At 36.5% G+C, this 17,912-nt stretch overlaps 4 protein-coding genes across 7 annotated transcripts; 1 reads left to right on the top strand and 3 right to left on the bottom strand.

Annotated features, from left to right (window-relative positions):
- Positions 1-931: 931 nt before the first annotated feature.
- On the top strand, positions 932-4,901 carry GLY2 (Metallo-hydrolase/oxidoreductase superfamily protein). Its single transcript, XM_086649043.1, has 7 exons — positions 932-1,354; positions 1,540-1,665; positions 2,447-2,608; positions 3,300-3,378; positions 3,842-3,955; positions 4,037-4,213; positions 4,642-4,901. The coding sequence occupies exons 1-7, from the start codon at positions 1,308-1,310 to the stop codon at positions 4,714-4,716; spliced, it is 780 nt and encodes a 259-aa protein (XP_086505169.1). The 5' UTR covers positions 932-1,307; the 3' UTR covers positions 4,717-4,901.
- Positions 4,902-5,237: 336 nt separating this feature from the next.
- LOC147534957 (Eukaryotic aspartyl protease family protein) lies at positions 5,238-6,888 on the bottom strand. The gene has a single exon (XM_086649037.1). The coding sequence runs from the start codon at positions 6,720-6,722 to the stop codon at positions 5,346-5,348; it is 1,377 nt and encodes a 458-aa protein (XP_086505163.1). The 5' UTR covers positions 6,723-6,888; the 3' UTR covers positions 5,238-5,345.
- Positions 6,889-8,870: 1,982 nt separating this feature from the next.
- On the bottom strand, positions 8,871-14,024 carry LOC147534956 (arginine/glutamate-rich 1 protein). 4 transcript variants are annotated; one of them, XM_086649039.1, is made up of 5 exons: positions 13,738-14,024; positions 13,442-13,583; positions 11,967-12,185; positions 9,868-10,087; positions 8,871-9,329 (listed from the first exon to the last, which is right to left on the bottom strand). In XM_086649039.1, the coding sequence occupies exons 2-5, from the start codon at positions 13,561-13,563 to the stop codon at positions 9,063-9,065; spliced, it is 828 nt and encodes a 275-aa protein (XP_086505165.1). In that variant the 5' UTR covers positions 13,564-13,583; positions 13,738-14,024; the 3' UTR covers positions 8,871-9,062. The 4 variants fall into 4 exon arrangements, with proteins under 4 accessions (XP_086505165.1, XP_086505166.1, XP_086505168.1 ...); XM_086649040.1 differs by having other exon boundaries at positions 13,442-13,601; positions 13,738-13,975; XM_086649042.1 differs by having other exon boundaries at positions 11,967-12,412; positions 13,442-13,601; positions 13,738-13,928.
- Positions 14,025-15,548: 1,524 nt separating this feature from the next.
- On the bottom strand, positions 15,549-16,457 carry LOC147534955 (fatty acid elongase 3-like). The gene has a single exon (XM_086649038.1). It carries the CDS (start codon positions 16,455-16,457, stop codon positions 15,585-15,587), a length of 873 nt encoding a protein of 290 aa, XP_086505164.1. The 3' UTR covers positions 15,549-15,584.
- Between the last annotated feature and the right edge of the window lie 1,455 nt (positions 16,458-17,912).

Raw genomic sequence — 17,912 nt, 5'->3', positions numbered from 1 at the left:
GTAGCATGATTTTGACCACCTAATATTATTATTATTATTATTATTATTATTATTACTACTTTTTAGGTCTCAATAAACTACAAGGTTTGAGATGTATTTCCGGACGTAGTCTTTTATGTACATTACTTTCCATAATTTTCGTTCAGCAGAGATACTCTGCCTGGGCAACTCTTGACCGCCACGCAACTCTAAATCTCGTCCGATCACGTCACCTGGTTAGGAATCACCCAGGGGACTGAGTCAGGCATACCGTAATTTTTCCTATTTCACAAATAAAGTTAATGAGGCCTCGCTTTTGGCTAAATCAAAGTTTTCTATTTCACATAGAGGTTGGGTCCGATTTAGTCTTATACAGTACAACACCACAGGTCCACAACCGAGATGGTGTCTTAATCACGAACTATAGTTGGGGTCACATGATGTACTCGTGGCTAATCTTTTGGGGTCGAGCCATGCCATGGCATTGACACATTAATGTGGCGTGCCAAGCAAGACTATGGCAAATTCGCCAGACATCTCACATCGCCCATAGGCGTGTTGTGTCAACATAACACGACACAGCTGCAATCAACAATAATATAACATCATAGCTTTTGGCTAGGAGGGTTGGGTGTATGAGAATGAGACTTTGCTTTTGAATTAAATGTGAGTTGCCTTGTGTGTCGGTAAGACTCTACTGCTGTTACACATCAGTTTCATCTTTTCAGCAGTTTGAGTATGGCAGCGGTATCAATTTATTGACTAAAACTTATCAAAATTATTACTATATGTTGTCGGTATGACTATACTGATGTCTTAGTTACACATCGGTTTCATTTTTCCGATAGTTTGAGTATAAAATCGGTTTTATCTTGCCGACGAAAACTGGTCGAGACATTTGACCAACATGTGTGTACAAGAAAAGTGAGTGCGCTAAAATAGGTTTAAGTGTAAGTGTAAGTGTGAATAACCATGACTATAGCGGGGCTTAAGGTGTCTTGCCAAGCATGACTGGCGAGTTAGCCACGACACAGCTCCACGAGATAGCTCATAAACGTGTTGTGCTGACCTAACAGGACACGTTGGCACTTGGCAGCCACTAGCAAGGTGTTTCTCTCACTTGGTGTCATCCCAATCCAAGGGCTTGACCCATAGAAGTGGTCATCCAAATTAATCCACGACACCTCATAGACCTCACTAACACAGAGTTCGGTTTGTTCTTCATTCTCCTTCAACCTCCTCTTTTCCTTTCATTTTCGTCCAAAACAACAAACAAGAACAAAAACCCATAAACTGAAATCCGAATTTGAGCAGCCAGCACCAAAGAAATGAAAATTCTTCATGTTCCTTGCTTGGAAGACAACTATTCTTACCTGTAAGTAATTTACTTCAATTCTCCCTTTTCCTTCTGAAACCCTAACTAGTTTTTCCTTTTTAAAGTTTCATTGATGTTGATGTTTTTTTTTTGAGAATTTGATTGTTTTATGTTTACCCATTTCGATTCTATATCTAATCAATTGTGGGTATTGATTGTTTGGGTGTTTGATTTACAAAAAACAGGATAATTGATGAGGCGTCTAAAGAAGCAGCAGTGGTGGATCCAGTTGAACCAGAGAAGGTTCTTCGTTTATTAGCTGAAGAAAAAGGAGTTCAGCTCAAAATAGTTCTCACCACTCACCATCACTGGTAAAACTGAATTAAAAGTTATTCTTTCTTTTGATTATCTGATTGACATTTTCAGAATATGGAGTGGATCTATTGCATTATGCTTGTTAATTCTTTTAGTGATTTGGTCCTTTAATGATTAAGATAAGCTTATACTCTTTCTATGTTCATTTATCAATTTTTATGGTCACTTAAGTCTTTGCTTAGTTGCTTGGTAGAAATACACATTTTGGTAGCTCAATATTGAGCTAGACCAACATACTGAACATGTATATAAATTTATAGTCGTCATTGATAATTCAGTAAACTAACCCCCTTCTTTAGCTTGGGAAATTTTAGCTCTGGAAATAGTTGCACTATAGTATCTAAGAATATAAACACTAGGTCCTCGTCACTCATTTCCAATTGGTCTTGATTTGGTCGACAACTTTAACATGGTATAAGAGCTAGGTCCGTACCTGACAAACCCTACTACCTTAAGTGCTCACGTCACCCAACAAAAAGACTTGTGTTACACTCAAGAACTCCACATGTGAGGGGGGTGTGTGAGAATAATGTCATCTCCACTCATTGTCAATTAGTTTTGAGTTGGATGACCACAAACTTTAACACTCCATAACGAAGATTCATATTATATGGTTGTTTTGTTGCTTTGGTGTTGTTTTCAGCAATGTGTAATATTCTTGATAAAGTTTCTTCTGTCTATCATTTTGTATCATCAATAATGACCCAGAGATTAAGAAATGAGGAAATTGGCAGTTCACACGATACTATGTCTTTAACAGTATGGTATTTTTTGTAGGGATCATGCTGGTGGAAACGAAAAGATGAAAGAGCTGGTGCCTGGTATCAAGGTTTACGGTGGTTCCGTAGATAATGTGAAGGGCTGCACTCATAGATTGGAAAATGGTGATAAATTCTCCCTTGGAGTTGATATCAAAATTGTCTCTCTTCACACACCGTGGTATGTTCTGTTATCTTGTTTCTTGCAAGTCCATAATGCATCTCTCATGCATTGAATGCCCCTTTACAGGATATAAAACATTTATAGCTTGAAGACAAGAATAAGATTCTTGTTGATGTTAATATCTTGGTAGGTTGACTCCCGAGTTAATTAGGACTCGACTCGTGTTCACCTTGTTTATTTTTTTTCGTTCTTTATTTTCTTTTTGCACGAGAAATGGTATATTCATGTTAATATGATGTATACAAGCAATCGAGCATAAGTTCTTTAAAGAATTTTCAAAAAAAAAATGTGCTTAGATATAGTATATACCTGCTAGTTGCAAGGCTTTTGGTGGTGGACTAATGGAACCTTTGCAGTTGTAGCGTGCATATATACCTGGTCCATGACCTTCGGATGCCCTAGATGCATTTGCGAATATTCTTATTACCTAGACTTGGATTCAGTCTGTAATACTCCAGATTGAACTTTGAGCTTTCCTAACATGTAAAAACCTTATCTGGTCAAGTAATTAATGAGGCTGGACATAAGTTAGACGTACTTGTTTTTCTGAAAAAATTACCGGACTGAGCATGTATTTCGTAGTTACATTGTAAAACTTGTTTCACCGGTCCATTTTCTGTTGGGTGTTTATTCGGTAGGGAATATATGTGATGTGACGTTTTTGTTGTCACTGGCATGCTATCTCCAGCCACACCAAAGGTCATATCAGTTACTATGTCACTGGAAAAGATGAGGAGAAACCAGCTGTTTTTACAGGGGATACACTGGTAAGTTGAGAGAAATCTCATATTTGTAGTTTCAATTGTGGTCTCATTTTGTTAAAATCTGAAGGATAAGTAATGTAGATCTCAGATACGATATGTATGCTCTTTCTTTATGTTTGAAGTATACCTGTTATCTAGAAGTTTAGTCTTAACTATTAAAAAATCTTTGTTGTGCTGATGAATCAACTACCCTTATTCTATGATACTACGATCAATTCTACTATCATCCTTTGGCCTTTTCGTAGTGACTTATTTGGATCAGGATCATCGGTTTCTTGTCCAAATCATCTTGTCTGTTTACCAAGATGATATTAAGCAGGTGTTTTTATGGTCTTCGATTTTAAATCTATTAGATACTCTCCTTTTTTATTCTCTCGCTTGTTCCTTAATCATAGATCTTCGCCCACATATCGTGGCTAAATGTAGCAAAAATACTGAATGTGTACTTCTTTTTCTCTCTCTCTAGTTCGTTGCTGGTTGTGGTAAATTTTTTGAAGGCACAGCAGAACAGATGTACGAGTCGCTCTGTGTGACGTTAGGATCATTACCAATGAACACTCAAGTTTACTGTGGCCATGAGGTAAAAACACCTCTATAACTTCTTGATGCCTTTTACTATTTTTCTGTTTCATAGCCTTTATAAGTTCGGTATTGTTTTCAGTACACGGTAAAGAATCTTCAGTTCGCACAAACAGTTGAACCTGAGAATGATAAGATAGCACATAAATTATCGTGGGCTCAAAATCAGCGAAAACTAAATCATCCCACTATTCCTTCAACCATTGAAGAGGAGTTGGAGACGAACCCATTCATGAGGGTAGACCTACAGGAGCAGCAGGTATGTTACTACTCCGCTGTGCAAAACTAAATTTTCCTACCGGTTCTGGAATCTCTAGATTCCTTTTATTGAAAACTGATGCCTCGTATTTTACTGGAGTAGGACATAGGCGTGTCGTTGGCTCTCCTTCACAATACCGAGTTGGTCTCTTGGGTTACCTGTATCAAATAGACTATGCTAGGCAAAATCTTTTGCATGTAAAAACTGCTTGACTATAGCTCTAATTGGTAGTCAAACTTTTCCCCAGTAGGAGAGTTCTTGACAATTGAAACAAATTTTCACTTGGGGGTTAGAGCAAACTAGATACTTGTTTATCAGAAATAAAAAATCTCTAATTGAGTGCTCCATTAGATTGAATCTTGATCGGGTATAAAGAAAATGAAGCTGAAATAATTAATGGATAACAAAAACATTCACCATGTTTGCAGACAAGGGTTGGTTGCAGTTCTCCGGTGGAAGCGCTGCGTGAGATTAGGGAGAGGAAAGACAAATGGAGAGGGTGATGAAGATGTTGCTGTTGTTTTACTTGGTCCTGTTAATCTTTTGAGTGCTTATGTAATGGGAGCAAGTGTTTGTGATCATGACATATAACCTAGTTTACTCTTTTGAACACTGGGCTTGAGTTTTATATGTAAACAGGTGTTTGTTAGCTGAGACCATGAATAAAAATGAAGTTCATTACTTCGAAGGCATAACGTCTCAAATAGTAATTGATAATTCGTTCGTACTTACTAAGTTTTTGAACTCTTGTTTCAATCAAGAGCTCATGCAAGATCTGTTAGTGGAGTCCATTAGTGGCGCCCCAGAGCTCGAAATGCTAGAAAGGCCCCAACACTTACTAAGTTTGATCTTGCATTTGTAATTCATGCTCTGCCAACTAATGTGGAATTATCATAGGAAAAATTGCAGATCATGCTTAGCTACCCGAAATTATCTTGTCTATCGGAACTAATTTCCATTAGTATGGGCTCTCACCTTAGCTCAATGCCAAATATAGTATTTGGGGTACAAGTTCATTTTATCGTTTTTCGTAATGGTATTTATTAGTTAACAAAGAAATTAACTTAAACAAAACCACAAAACATATACATGAACAAATAAAAACATAAAAATCAATAAACCCTAGCTCTACTTAAAGTTGATCACATTTTGTGGGAAGGAAAGACAGTGTCTCCTTCTCAAGATCATGCAGAATTAACATATTCTGCTGTTGCACATTACCGAAAATCGACATCCCACTTGAACCTGCCATTGCCAAGCAAATCAACCCTGAATCTGAATCACCTATCATATAATTATTTGCAGGCAAATCTACATCTGCATCTTTAAAATGAAATATCAACTTGGGTACAATTAATTCGGTAGCGTCGGCAGGAAGTTTAAAGCATAGATCAAGTCCGGTAGAATCATCGTCGGCCACTGGAAGATTCATCTGAGAAATAAAAGCTTTCATTAATAGCCTGAAACCTCTTTTCTCCAAATATGTAATAGTAGTACCAGAATCTATGATCATACCACCACTTCCATCTGCTTTAAGTTGAAATGTAGTTTTAGGTATAGGAACTAGGGTTTTTCCAACAGTTATACCTTCAAGTTGTATATAATAAAATGAAGGTTGAGAAGGGTTTTGAATGAGTGGTGTTATTTGAAGTTGATCACCACCATTTGATATTGAAGTCAAATTTGCTAAAGAACCAAATAGAAGACTACTACTTTTTGTGTTATCATCAATAGATGTTAAACAATACGAAAACTTCCCCGTTCCGAGTTGTGAAACAAGCGATAATGGTCCCCGGCCTAGTCCTACTAGTCCTGCTCCTTGTGTGAATCCACTTCCTTCATTTTCATATCCACAACCAAACCCTACATTTTGTGTTGATGATGAAAAAGAAGAAGAAGAACTAGGGTTTCCAAACGTAAACGTTTCGCTAGCCATAACTCCTTGGGTAGATGAGTAATCACCATATGAATATAAATATTCACACCCACCATTGTTGCACATAGAATTTGAAAGAGCTTTACATAAACTATTAGTACATGAAAGTTTAGAAAATGAAGATGACTTAGTTGGATCAAATATGGGTGTGGGTTGTTTATAACAATTAGAACAAGGCTTGCATTGAGTCCAAATTAGGTCACTTCCAGTATCCATTATAGCATAGTAAGGCACCGGTGGAGTACCGATCGATAAACTCAAAAGATATTCACCAGTACCTGTATGAACTTGTGAACTAATTTCATCATTTTCAGTAGTAATTGCCATTGCACTTAGTCTTTCTAGTCTATGTTTTCCGCGGTACATCCCACGTTTAATTAGTTCTAGCTTTGTAAAGTTTCCTTTCGAATCAACACGCCTAAGTTCGACTCGAAACCCTTCCTCATGATGATTTAGATTGAGTAGAGCTCGCTTCGATATCGAAGATGTTGGTAAAACAAACAAGGAGAGTATTGTTAATAGTAGGAGAACTAAAAGCAAATGGTGATCAAGGGTAAGTGGTGAGGTACCCATGACAAGAAACACTTGTGAGAGTTGAATGATATGGAGAATTAGGGTTAGAATAGTTATATCTATGGAAAGTCCAATAATGATGGAGGAGATGAAGGAAGTAGCAAAGAGAGAAGTGTTGATTAAGTCAAGTACTCAAGTGAAAGAGTGATATCAATTCCTAAACTGGTGACCTAATTATGTCCTGTTCTTGCGTGCTAGTTAAGTATGAAAAAATGGAATGCTATTTTAGTTTTGATGAGATCCTCTACTTTAGGGAGTCCAAGCCAAGTGGCATATTATTTCTACCTCTCCTTTGAGTTTTGACCTAGTTTGGCTACATCAATGTTTGTTGGTTGGTAATCCAAATTAGAAAATCCTAGCATTTTTTTATGTTAAACTATGGAAAAATGTTCTCTCTTCTATTAGAGTGTCACCAAAAGTTTGATTAAGAAGCTTACATAATGTGTTGAGCAAAACTTCAAATAAGATTCTAAGCAATTTAAATCATTATCATGTATTGGAGGTGTTTTCGTACTAGCCAAGTTAGATCATGTGTCACCAGCGACGACACGTGGGCCACAAGTCCCAAACAGATCTGTATGGTTGACTCACACTAGAAACTGCATCAAAATGTGTCACGATTTTTTTAAAAATAAGTTAGTGATATTTTTACGATTCATTGGTACAAAAAATTGTAACACATCATTAGTTTGATGTTTTACTAGGCATGTAGGTGATGGTTGGTAAAGGGGATGGTGGACTTCACACGTTTGCTTAAAGAGTTTAAACATCTTGATGTTTGTATGTTTGATTGGGGTCTAAGCATTTGGTAATCAAATGGAAGAATTAGGAAGTTGTGGTTGGCTTGAAAGTCTATTTGTGGTTAGGTGGGGAGTGATGAGTTATGTATAGTATATATAATATATATAATATATAATATATATATATATATATATATATATGTTGACACAATTATACACAATTTCATGCTTTTTTCTTTTTCTTGTTTATCAAGGATATCATAACTCATGAGTAAATACTTCTCTCTCTATTTAACAATTCTCATGCCTCATTTTCAATAGAATGATTGTATATTTTGGCCACTCTTGTTGTCTATTTTCTAATAAATAAACGGCAAACACCCAAAAAACCGATAAGACTTCACCATTTAACTTCTACATTGAAGAAAAATATCATCCAAAAGATCATGTTGTAATTTACCAACTTCGTATCTACCGTCATATCAAGACAGAACGTTTGCATTATGTAATACCCTTACTTTGGCCACACTAGAAACAATAGTTAAGAAGACAAAATCTGAGTCAATCACATATTAACTGGCCAATTTAAGGTGGTTCTTAATGACAAACCTTACAATTAATTAATATACTTATTAAATTTGGTTACTTGAAATATGTAATCTATCTAAATTGATTAGACTTAAAACTAAGAAAAGTTTGCTTTTGTTTACTCGTCTAAATAGTTAGTAGGGGCTAATTTGGTGAACTTGCACTAAATTTTGTAATGAAATTGGACTGAGTTCTTCACTTTGAGTTGCATTTAATAGTTCTCGGTCTTTTGAGTCGGTGAATTTGAGCAGATTTTGAGTCGGTGAACTTGAGTCGAATTTGTAACTAAATTAGCTTGAATCCAGAGATTTTAAGCAAAAGTAACATTGGTGCAAGTATAAACGAGGTGCTCTACCTAACTTGCTTTGGTCTCCTCACGACAGATAGGTTAATGGGAGTAGGTTAGTCCCTCCAGCCTGACCAAAAGGGGATAATCGGTAGGCCGAGGGAATATATATATCCCCTGCCTCCAGCCTGCGAGCGTGTGCTTGCAGAGTTGGGGAGTAGGTTAGTCCCTCTAACCCGATGATAGGATGTTTCAAAATAAATGCCCTTAAAAACTTCTGTCCCATAGCATCAGAGACATTGCACAACATTTTTTTCAAAATTAACCTGCAATGATTCGGCAAAAAAATTTAAGAAGTTTCATAATGAATGATCTCCGGAGTATTTCTGTCTCCATAGAATCTGAAAAATTACACATATCCTCTGAATTGCCGCGCTCATAGCAAAATATCTCGTGCTATATGCTACTACCAAGAAGACAATAATAAAAACGAAAAAATGCAAGTTTTGAAACAAGGGAAAGTAATCTAAGGGATTGAAGCCAATCTCAATCTTATATAATCCTCAAATCCTACATAGTCTTCCTTCAATTTAAAACAAATATGTTATCGTCCATGAGACGCCACAATATCGTAGGGTGTAACATCAAAACGTTAAAATAGAAACGAAGAACCAAAGTACAGACAACCATTTGCCTAGATACATAAAATTTGGGTATCGGAAACCATCATTTCGAACCAATAGCAAATGAGAGTTTTGGTCGAGATTTTTTCTTACCTAATAGCTTCATTTGATTCGCTCGTTCCTCTTCCTCTTCCATTTTCTTTCTCAACATAGCCTCTTCTTTTTGTCTTTGAATCAACTCTAACTCTCGATATCTTTCCTCTTCTTTCCTCTGCTGCTCCAAAGCTTCTCTTCTCTGAGACTCTTCCACTCTCCTCCTGTTTTCTTCCAACATCTTATCAAGTTCTTCTCTTTCTCTTCTAGCTTGTTCCTGTGAGATAACATCAAGGCATAAAAAGTAACACAAGATCAGCCATACATAATAATATAAGGTTTACAAGGAAGAGTATATAACTCAAATGGAACCCAATTTTAGCCATGTTAAAGAAAATATTCACTTGGTTATGGATGCAGCTGTGTCGGCTGGAGCAAAATGAAAAGAATCATCAGTTCGTCTACTCCAAAAGACAGCTGAAGTGACTATATAATGTTTATCGTATCTTACTGCTGTTCTATGTTGTCAAAGCCTCGGCGATGCCGTCTCAAACGCTTTATTTTATATTTTGAGGACCGCCTTTCTGATTATTGTTTTTTTGAGTATCAACAACAGACTATGGTTTTGGATTTTTTCAAATAACACTAATATATGGATCACACATCTGATCTATGACTAATATATATAAACTGAGATGTTATGCTGGCTGCTCTTCCCCGACCCGTCTTTTCTTCTTCTGCTCCATTTTTCACCAATGACAACCTTGGATATGTCTAGGAAAATCAGTTTTAGAGCTTCATAAAAAAGAATTTACCTCTTTCTGTCTAGCTTCCGACAGAGCAGCTTCTTTTTCTTTTTCAAGCTGAATAGCAACATCAGCAAAGAGTTTCTTTCGCCCTTCTTCTATTCGCCTCTGTATTTCGAGCTTGATCTCTTCAGAGTTCAAGCTCTCCTCCACCTTCTTTCTAATTGCGTCTTCAACTCTCCTTGCAGTTTCTTCTTCCAGCAATTTCAACTCCGCCTCACGCTGACGCCTGATAGCACAAAGGAGAAGTTAAACAAGAAACTGGTCTTGATCTTAAAAAAAGGATAGCACCTTCAATTCCAAAGACTAATTTGGAGGTACAGAGTAGCAGAACTGAATCGGCAAATAACATGGTTTCAGTTTTTGTTTATAAGAAAATGTCCGCCTAACCTTTCCATCCAGCAAAATACAAGTTTATGCTTTTAAGGCATACCTCTCTAACAGATACGAGATCCAAACAAATGAGTTTTCAAACTGATGAACAGTAGATAAACGAGGCACCAATCGATCATCAAATATAACAAGTTGAACTATAGCAGTAGCTTCCTTTGTAAAAGCCTGCGGAGAAGAATGTCAAGTAAAAGGTTGCACTTTATAACTAATCACGAGAACCCACTTCAGTTCCCGCGATTTTAGAACCACTCAAATATGCAGAACTCTTTGGATATGAAGTAAGAATTAATCGACCCTTTATTACACAATGACTGTAACAGGTGTAAGAAGAGAAATCAAAGAAACACCTCAAGGAATCTAATTTGTCTACTGTTTTTTCTTCTTTTTCCTCTTTATTTATCTTCTCCTCATCTCTCTATCTCTTCCTGGAATGTTAAAATATACTCTGAAGTACATAGTAACTCGATGGGTCACTTCACTCGAGACTGGGCTGAACCTGTATTGACTCGGTGAGCTCCTTGGGAACAGTTGGGGCTTGGTGAATGATGGACAATACCAACCCCCGAGACCCAAGTTGCGAGTAACTCATGAATTACAAGCAATCCCAAGCTCCCAACTTCATAGTCTTAAGAGCAATATATGGTCTCGTATATCCAGCTTTTAAGAATCAGTATTGACTCGGCGAGCTCCTTGGGAATAGTTGGGGCTTGGTGAATGATCGACAATACCAACCCCTCACACCCAAGTGGCGAGTAACTCGTGAGCTACTTGCAACTTCAAGCTCCCAACTTCATAGTCTAAGAGCAAAATACGGTCTGGTATATAATCCAGCTTTTAAGAAACAACCACATAGGCACCAGAAGAAAGCTTATCAGAACTCTCATTTGTGACTGTGTTTTGGACTTCTGGTAATTCGTTAATTTGCTTCTACTTAATCCATACTTGAAAAGGTACCTTTCTGGCCCCAACCAGTCCTAAACATGCATAAACCATCATCCAATACACAAGGTTAACAAATCATTGGAACATATGGAGATTTAACAGGTGTGGTGACAGCTATAAGCTACCTGGCACATGTAAGAACTACCAAACTGTCAACTCCCAGCATCGGTCTTACCTTGGCATGCGTGTTAAATAATTTATATCTCCTAATAATAGAATGTATGACACTCATTAAAGTCTTAGGCATCATTATTAACTACTTACTACTTAGTTAGATTAATGTTTTGGATTGATAATTAAAAAAGATATCTTAACTATTGTATCATATGTCAGCATGGACCCGTCCCTTGTGGAATTCAAAATCCAGACACCTTCTGAAGGATCCATTTGAATACAGAAATGAAAACTTGGGTTAAAGAAACTTTGTAAAAGCCAAGACTTCGCAACACCATAAAACTGCAGAAATGGATTAAAAAGAGGGTTTTTATAACAGGAAGTTCGTCAATGAGAAATCATCTGTTTTTTATTAAACCGGTTCTCCAAATGCGAGTCTCTAAAACAGTATTCCCACTAGTAGTTCATCGATAAAAAATGACGCATAAGTGCAATCACAGAAAAAAACTACGTAATTTTCAGTTGATGTCTGGTAAACAAAACACATTTGAGATAGTAATAAGGAAAATAACAGCACAAATATAAATAATTTTCTTTCAAGCAGAAAAGAAGATGCACAAAAAGTGCCCGAGGCGCATTGAGGATGGAAAATGGTATACCTTTTCTTTTCTTCCTCCTCTTTTTTCGAAGTCTCAATGGCATTTTTGCGCTCTAATTCTCCAAGGCTTGGACTGCGGGACTTTTTTATAGGCGATAGTGATGCACTCCTACTTCTTTGTCTCTTGCGGCGTCTGGGTGTCGGAGAGCGACTCTTACGGCGCCTTGGAGTAGGTGAACGACTTTTGCGACGTCGAGGGGATAAAGAAGGACTCCTGCGCCTGCGAGAAAATACATATCTGATGTTAGGCAAGATTTGAAGAAAGTCAGCTAGCACAATATAAGATAAAGGGCCCCACCTGCTACCATGCATATTTGTAATAACTAATAAGACATACTGTTACCTCATACATGATTAAGAATAACCTTTTTCCGCTGCATCTTTCATAACATGAAATCCATCAAGTCCCAATCAACCAACCAGAAGACAACCATCAAAATGCATCACCTGTTTATTTCCCGTAAAGAAGGAACCACCTACATTTATTTTTTTAATAATATTCTTACACTGAATACGCTCTAACAACTGACATCTCGTTTCATCCTCCAAACTACTAATGTTCACAAACAGGTGCTACACTTTTCCTAGCAATAAGTTGATTTCTAGGATCAATAATACATTGGGTATTAGTTCACATTTCGAACACAGAGAATAAGCTCTTAACAACAGCACCAAGGTTGCTGACATAAGCAGTTAAACTATCAGGAATGTTCTAGGGTCCAATCACCAAGGTAAGGGAGGTACCAGACCAGGGATATTAGCATCCAATTGAGCATGTAAATACTATAGAAAAAATAACCCATGTTAGGTTCACAGTGAGTAATTCAATATCAAGACCCTCTAAGACTAAAAGAAAACACAACGTTTTAAGATCCCTCAAAAAAACTATAATACTTCGACTCCGCCAGTTTTTTTGAAATATCTCTTGCCCTTTCAACAAAGTCAAAGGTGCAGGCCAGCGACCAAACATGTAACTTTACTGATCTGAACCAGAAATCACAGTTGGACACTTGTTTCTAACCATCGAACCACACCAGATTACTGTATAAGTAAGCAGTTTGGCTCGGTATAGTCTGGCCGCTGCTCCCCAAGTTAACCCAAGACCCGGCCCCAGATAAAATCTTACGTACGAAATCCAAATACCAATTCGAAGCTATTTTTATCAGAGCAGCAAAACTGACACCCCTAAACTGCGGATTCGGAGACTTTAGACTCAGTGCTGAACAACAAAATGGGAACTCAAAAAAAAAACAAGTGCATTCTTTTGCATATATGCAAAATCTCATATTTCCTCCCCTAGAAAAGTTTTCAAAGCAATCCCCGCAATTTAAAGACTAGGGATTTTCTAGGTTTAATAAGAATTACTTTCAAATTAAGCTAAAATCACTTCAATTCGATTCAACAAACAATAACTTATAGAGATTCATGTATAGTGCGGAAATTAAAATGGATAAATTGGCAAAAAAAAAGGACCACCTGTGTGATGAATAAGGAGAACGACTTCTATCTCTTCTACTTCTCCTGCTATGTCGAGATCCAACTGGTGATGGTGAGTGTCTCCTTCTATACGAAGGAGAACGAGATAATACTCGAGGCATCTATTTTCTCTCTGATTATCCTACGAAACCAGTTACAACTAAGAAAATGATCAATCTTGGACAGATACAGATGATATAGTATACTAACAGATGAAACCCTAACAATGAAATTACTTTTCAAAAACAACATCAAAAAAAAAAATCGAACCATGGAAAAGAATTAGTTAGAGATACCTTGTAAACCCTAGTTATGAGCTTTGAATCGGCGATAATCAAAACCCTAGAAAAGGATAGAAGAAAACGGAGAGCAGTATTCAAGGTCAAAAATTTAGGAAGAGGAGAAGAACGAGCTTCTTTCTCCGCCTCAGACCAGTTGCTGCTCCAAATATTGGAAGCCAACAAAATTTGTTGTATCCGTGGCCCGTGGGTGAGGAACGTGAATTGGTGGCTTATGAGGGAGAAAATTGGTGGCACTCTATAAATAATGTAGTTAGACTTTACGCTATTTATTTCGTTAGGTCTTCGGTTAGTAGTTTAGTCGGACTTTTAGATCTGGTTGTTTGAAGGTTTTATTCTGCAGTTATCATGCTTATCACATCTTTGATGTATCAAATGTCATTGTAATGACTTTTGTAGTCAATTTCCAAAAAAAAAAGTATTACAATACCGTCAACGTTACTAGTACGGGTTTCTTTTTCCGCTTCAGTTGTTGCTCCGAATATACGAAGCCAATGAAATTGATTGTATCAGTAACTAACGTGAATGAGAGGCGGAATTTACGGGAAATTGATGGCACAATAATATATCAATAGGGTCAACACTACTAGTACGAATTTCTTTCTCCGCCTCTGTTACTGCGTTGAATATTCGAAGGCAACAAAATTTGTTGAATCCGGAACGAACATAAATTAATGGCTTTTTACGGAAAATTGATGGTACAACAATATTACAATATGACAAATGCTACAAGGACGGGCTTTTTTCTACGCCTTGAAGTTGTTCTGAAAATAAGAAACCAACAAAATTTATCGTATTGGCAACGAACGTATTAAATTGGAGTTGGGGGGTTGTTACGGAAAATTGATCGTACAACAATATTACAATAGGGTCAACGCAACCAACACAGGTTTCTTTCTCCACCTCAGTTGCTGCTTTGCATATACGAAGCCAACAAAATTTGTAAGCTCAAACCTTTGAAGGTTAATATCTCATTCATACGAAATCAGTTTTATGCGATCTTTAACTTGAAATTCAAGCCATCTAAGACACGAACTCAACACTATGATTTTCGAGTCGTTTTGATGAGTGAAGCCTACTCAAACATGTAAAAAACGTTCCCAGCTGAGGAAGACGGATTCCAACACTTTCACCTTCAATATCATCTATTTATATTCACATCATCTATGTTAGGAGTCTTTTAGTTTGGTGAGTGATCTCAACATTATTTTAAAGAGCATCTAAGTGTTTCTAAACATTTGATCTTAAAGCTTGAGTTTAACTTCACATATGTACGAGGGTATAACCCGTATCTAGCTGAGCACAAACAGTTCTGTCAAATTTCGAAATTGAAAAGAGAAGTTAGATGGTTGAGTTTGGGCGACATCTTATAAAAAAAGAGGGATGTATTTTGGTGTAAATTTAAAATTAAATTTGAGAAATATCATGTCAAACCTTGGAGGTAAATGTGAAACGCATAATCTTAGACATTCAAGAGGAGAGTATATTCTTAAAATGGTAAGTTTTTCCTTGATTATATAATAATTTGTTGTATTGTATTATATAGATGTAAACAAAACAATATAACCTCAAAATTTGCACGAATCTGAAATACAAAAGGTAATTAGTTAGTAATAAACTCATCGCAGACACAATATCTCTCGTCAAATTGACAAGAATATCAACAACACTTAACAAATTACAGACACACACATTCGAACCTCCCCACATGAGGTACATATATAATTGTTACCAATTCATCAAAAAAAAAAATATATAATTGTTACCATTTATTCAAATGCAAAGCAAAGTAGCAAACCATAGAAATCGATAAATACCCATTTATTATACTAACACCGATTTCTTCAATTTGATTTCCTATTCTTCACATAATTCTTCGTCCGGAAATCGGTAAAAAGAAATAGAAGTGATGCTGCATAGAGAATGCTAAAAGTCCAAACCCTAATTCCTAAACATCCTTCTTCACTAGTGAAATGAAACCACAACATTACCATTGAAGTAGCAAAAGCAAATTGGAATTGCAAAATTTGACAATCTGTCACTGATTTCTTCCAAGTTGGTCTTCTCCCAATACTACACAAAAAATAGTATCCGTACATTACTACATGCACTGTTGAATTCGTAATTACACCCACTGGTAATAGTGATTGTGATAATTCCACCCCATAATAAGACACCACAATTGTGAAAGCATGATGATACACGTCGAGAAATGTAAGCCGTGGCTTTCCTATAAGCCGTCGCTTTCCTTCTTTGTTTAGTAAGATCAACAGAGTATCAATGAATTCGAGTATTTTCGATAGGTAAAATATGTAACCCCAGAAAAATACTGGCCCATTCGGTGAGGTTCTATTTGGTGGAAAACAGAATATCCAACGGATGTTCGGCATTTGAGTCATCGTGGAGAGAGTACATCCCATGGCCATGACAAACGATAAGATCATGAGGCTGAGGCTATGAACGGCTGAGATGACTCGTAGGACACGACGGCTCGATGGTTGTGATTTTGTTGACGTGGAGCCCGTTTTAGCAGTTGATTTCAGTTGAAGCTTTCTCATGATCATGTGGAAAATAGCAGTGAGGGAAAGGTAAGAGAGAACAGTAGTGACAAGGAACTGAGTTGACCCGCCAAAGGTCTTGCCTTGTTTCCAAGTGAAATCGGTTATAGTTGGGTGATCAACTAACCAATAGTGCACATTAGTGTATATTCCCACCATTTTTTCTCTTGATTTGCCCTAGGGAAAGAAGGGTTGCTAATGGAAGTGATGTCCTTGCCTATAGAGAATGTCAATTCTTCCTAGAAGTATATATAGCCTATTCTACTTATAAGAAGGGTTAGTTCCCAAATTGGTTTCTAAGTTTTTGGTGATGGCTTTTAGAGTTTGAAATTGGAGAATATGTTATTGGATATTTAGTCGCTTTTTCTCTTTTAAATTTCGACAACCCGAAATTATTGTACAAACTATTTCAGGGTTTCTACTTTAAATAAACAATCAGCCTTGATTGTTGTTTTGTTATTGAAGATGTTTCATTGAAGGCTTAAAATTTAGTCTTTGAAGTTGTTGAATGTATAATGAAGAAACAAGTTTAAACATCTCCATCTCATGAATACGTTTAAATTTGCAACCATCTTGGAAACTAATATAATATTCAATTAGTAATGAGGTAATTTCCAAAAAATGAGCCTTTTTGTACTCTCTTTTTTTTTTTTTTGTTGAAGAGCCTTTTTGTACTCTCTTTATTTTGAGAAAAGGGAAATGATAAAGTTACAAAAGATTTTGACAAAAAAAGGTTCCCAGCTGATGTAGCGGGTGCTTTTTCAAACTTTGACCAAATCTAGGCCGTTGAGAGATGAAAATCACAACCGCCACATCAGCTGGGAACTTTTTTTTGTCAAAATCTTTTGTGATTCTAGCATCCCTCTTGAGAAAATAATGGGCCTGGTGAAATAAGCAATTTGAGTTTTTTTTAAAAAAAAAAAAAAATTAGAATAAGACTATTCTGATAAAAGTAATTAGAATCAACTAATATAGATCGCTATCAGAAAAATCATGCATATACAACTGTAAGAAATTAAGAATAATGCCAAGACCTGCAGGGGGGAAATTTTATTACGGGAAGTAGGCCAGTAGCCATCCTATCATTTTCGATGAAAGTAATGACGGCACTTTTTGATAGGGATAATATATATCAATTGGTTGTTTGTTGAAGTCCATGGTGTTGCTAGAGATATGCCCTACAAATATTAGTGTTTTTTATATTTCAATATAGAATAAGTTGTAATTTCATGCATGAGTATTTTATTATGTAATTATGAAGTTTTTGTGTATGTGTACGATAGGTAACAAAGTACAATATGAACCAGTCTGAGACGACACAAAATCGTGATATTCAATTCATGATTTAAACTGCATTATATCTGGCGATGAGCTAATGAAGCCCTTTGTATTTCCTATTGTGTGCCGATAATAAAACTTTCCTTCCAACAAAAGTAATAACTTCAGTTTTTTATGCCCTGACATTGTTTCTTTTGAGTTTTGAGCATCTAGCCCGACCCACAAGAGCAAGTTTGGGTTCGGAAATTAACGCGATTACCCAAATACCAAACCTATAATGTGATTCCTAATAGCTGCTAATCTAACTTTATTGTTTGGTTATATCTGGAATTGGAT

This window comes from Eschscholzia californica, unplaced genomic scaffold (genome assembly GCF_041429995.1).
Source record: "Eschscholzia californica isolate CP2 unplaced genomic scaffold, dmEscCali1.0.p SCAF_6, whole genome shotgun sequence".
Lineage (NCBI taxonomy): Eukaryota > Viridiplantae > Streptophyta > Magnoliopsida > Ranunculales > Papaveraceae > Eschscholzia > Eschscholzia californica.
Note: the sequence above shows the minus strand (reverse complement) of the source record. Positions and strands in the feature narration are given on the sequence as shown.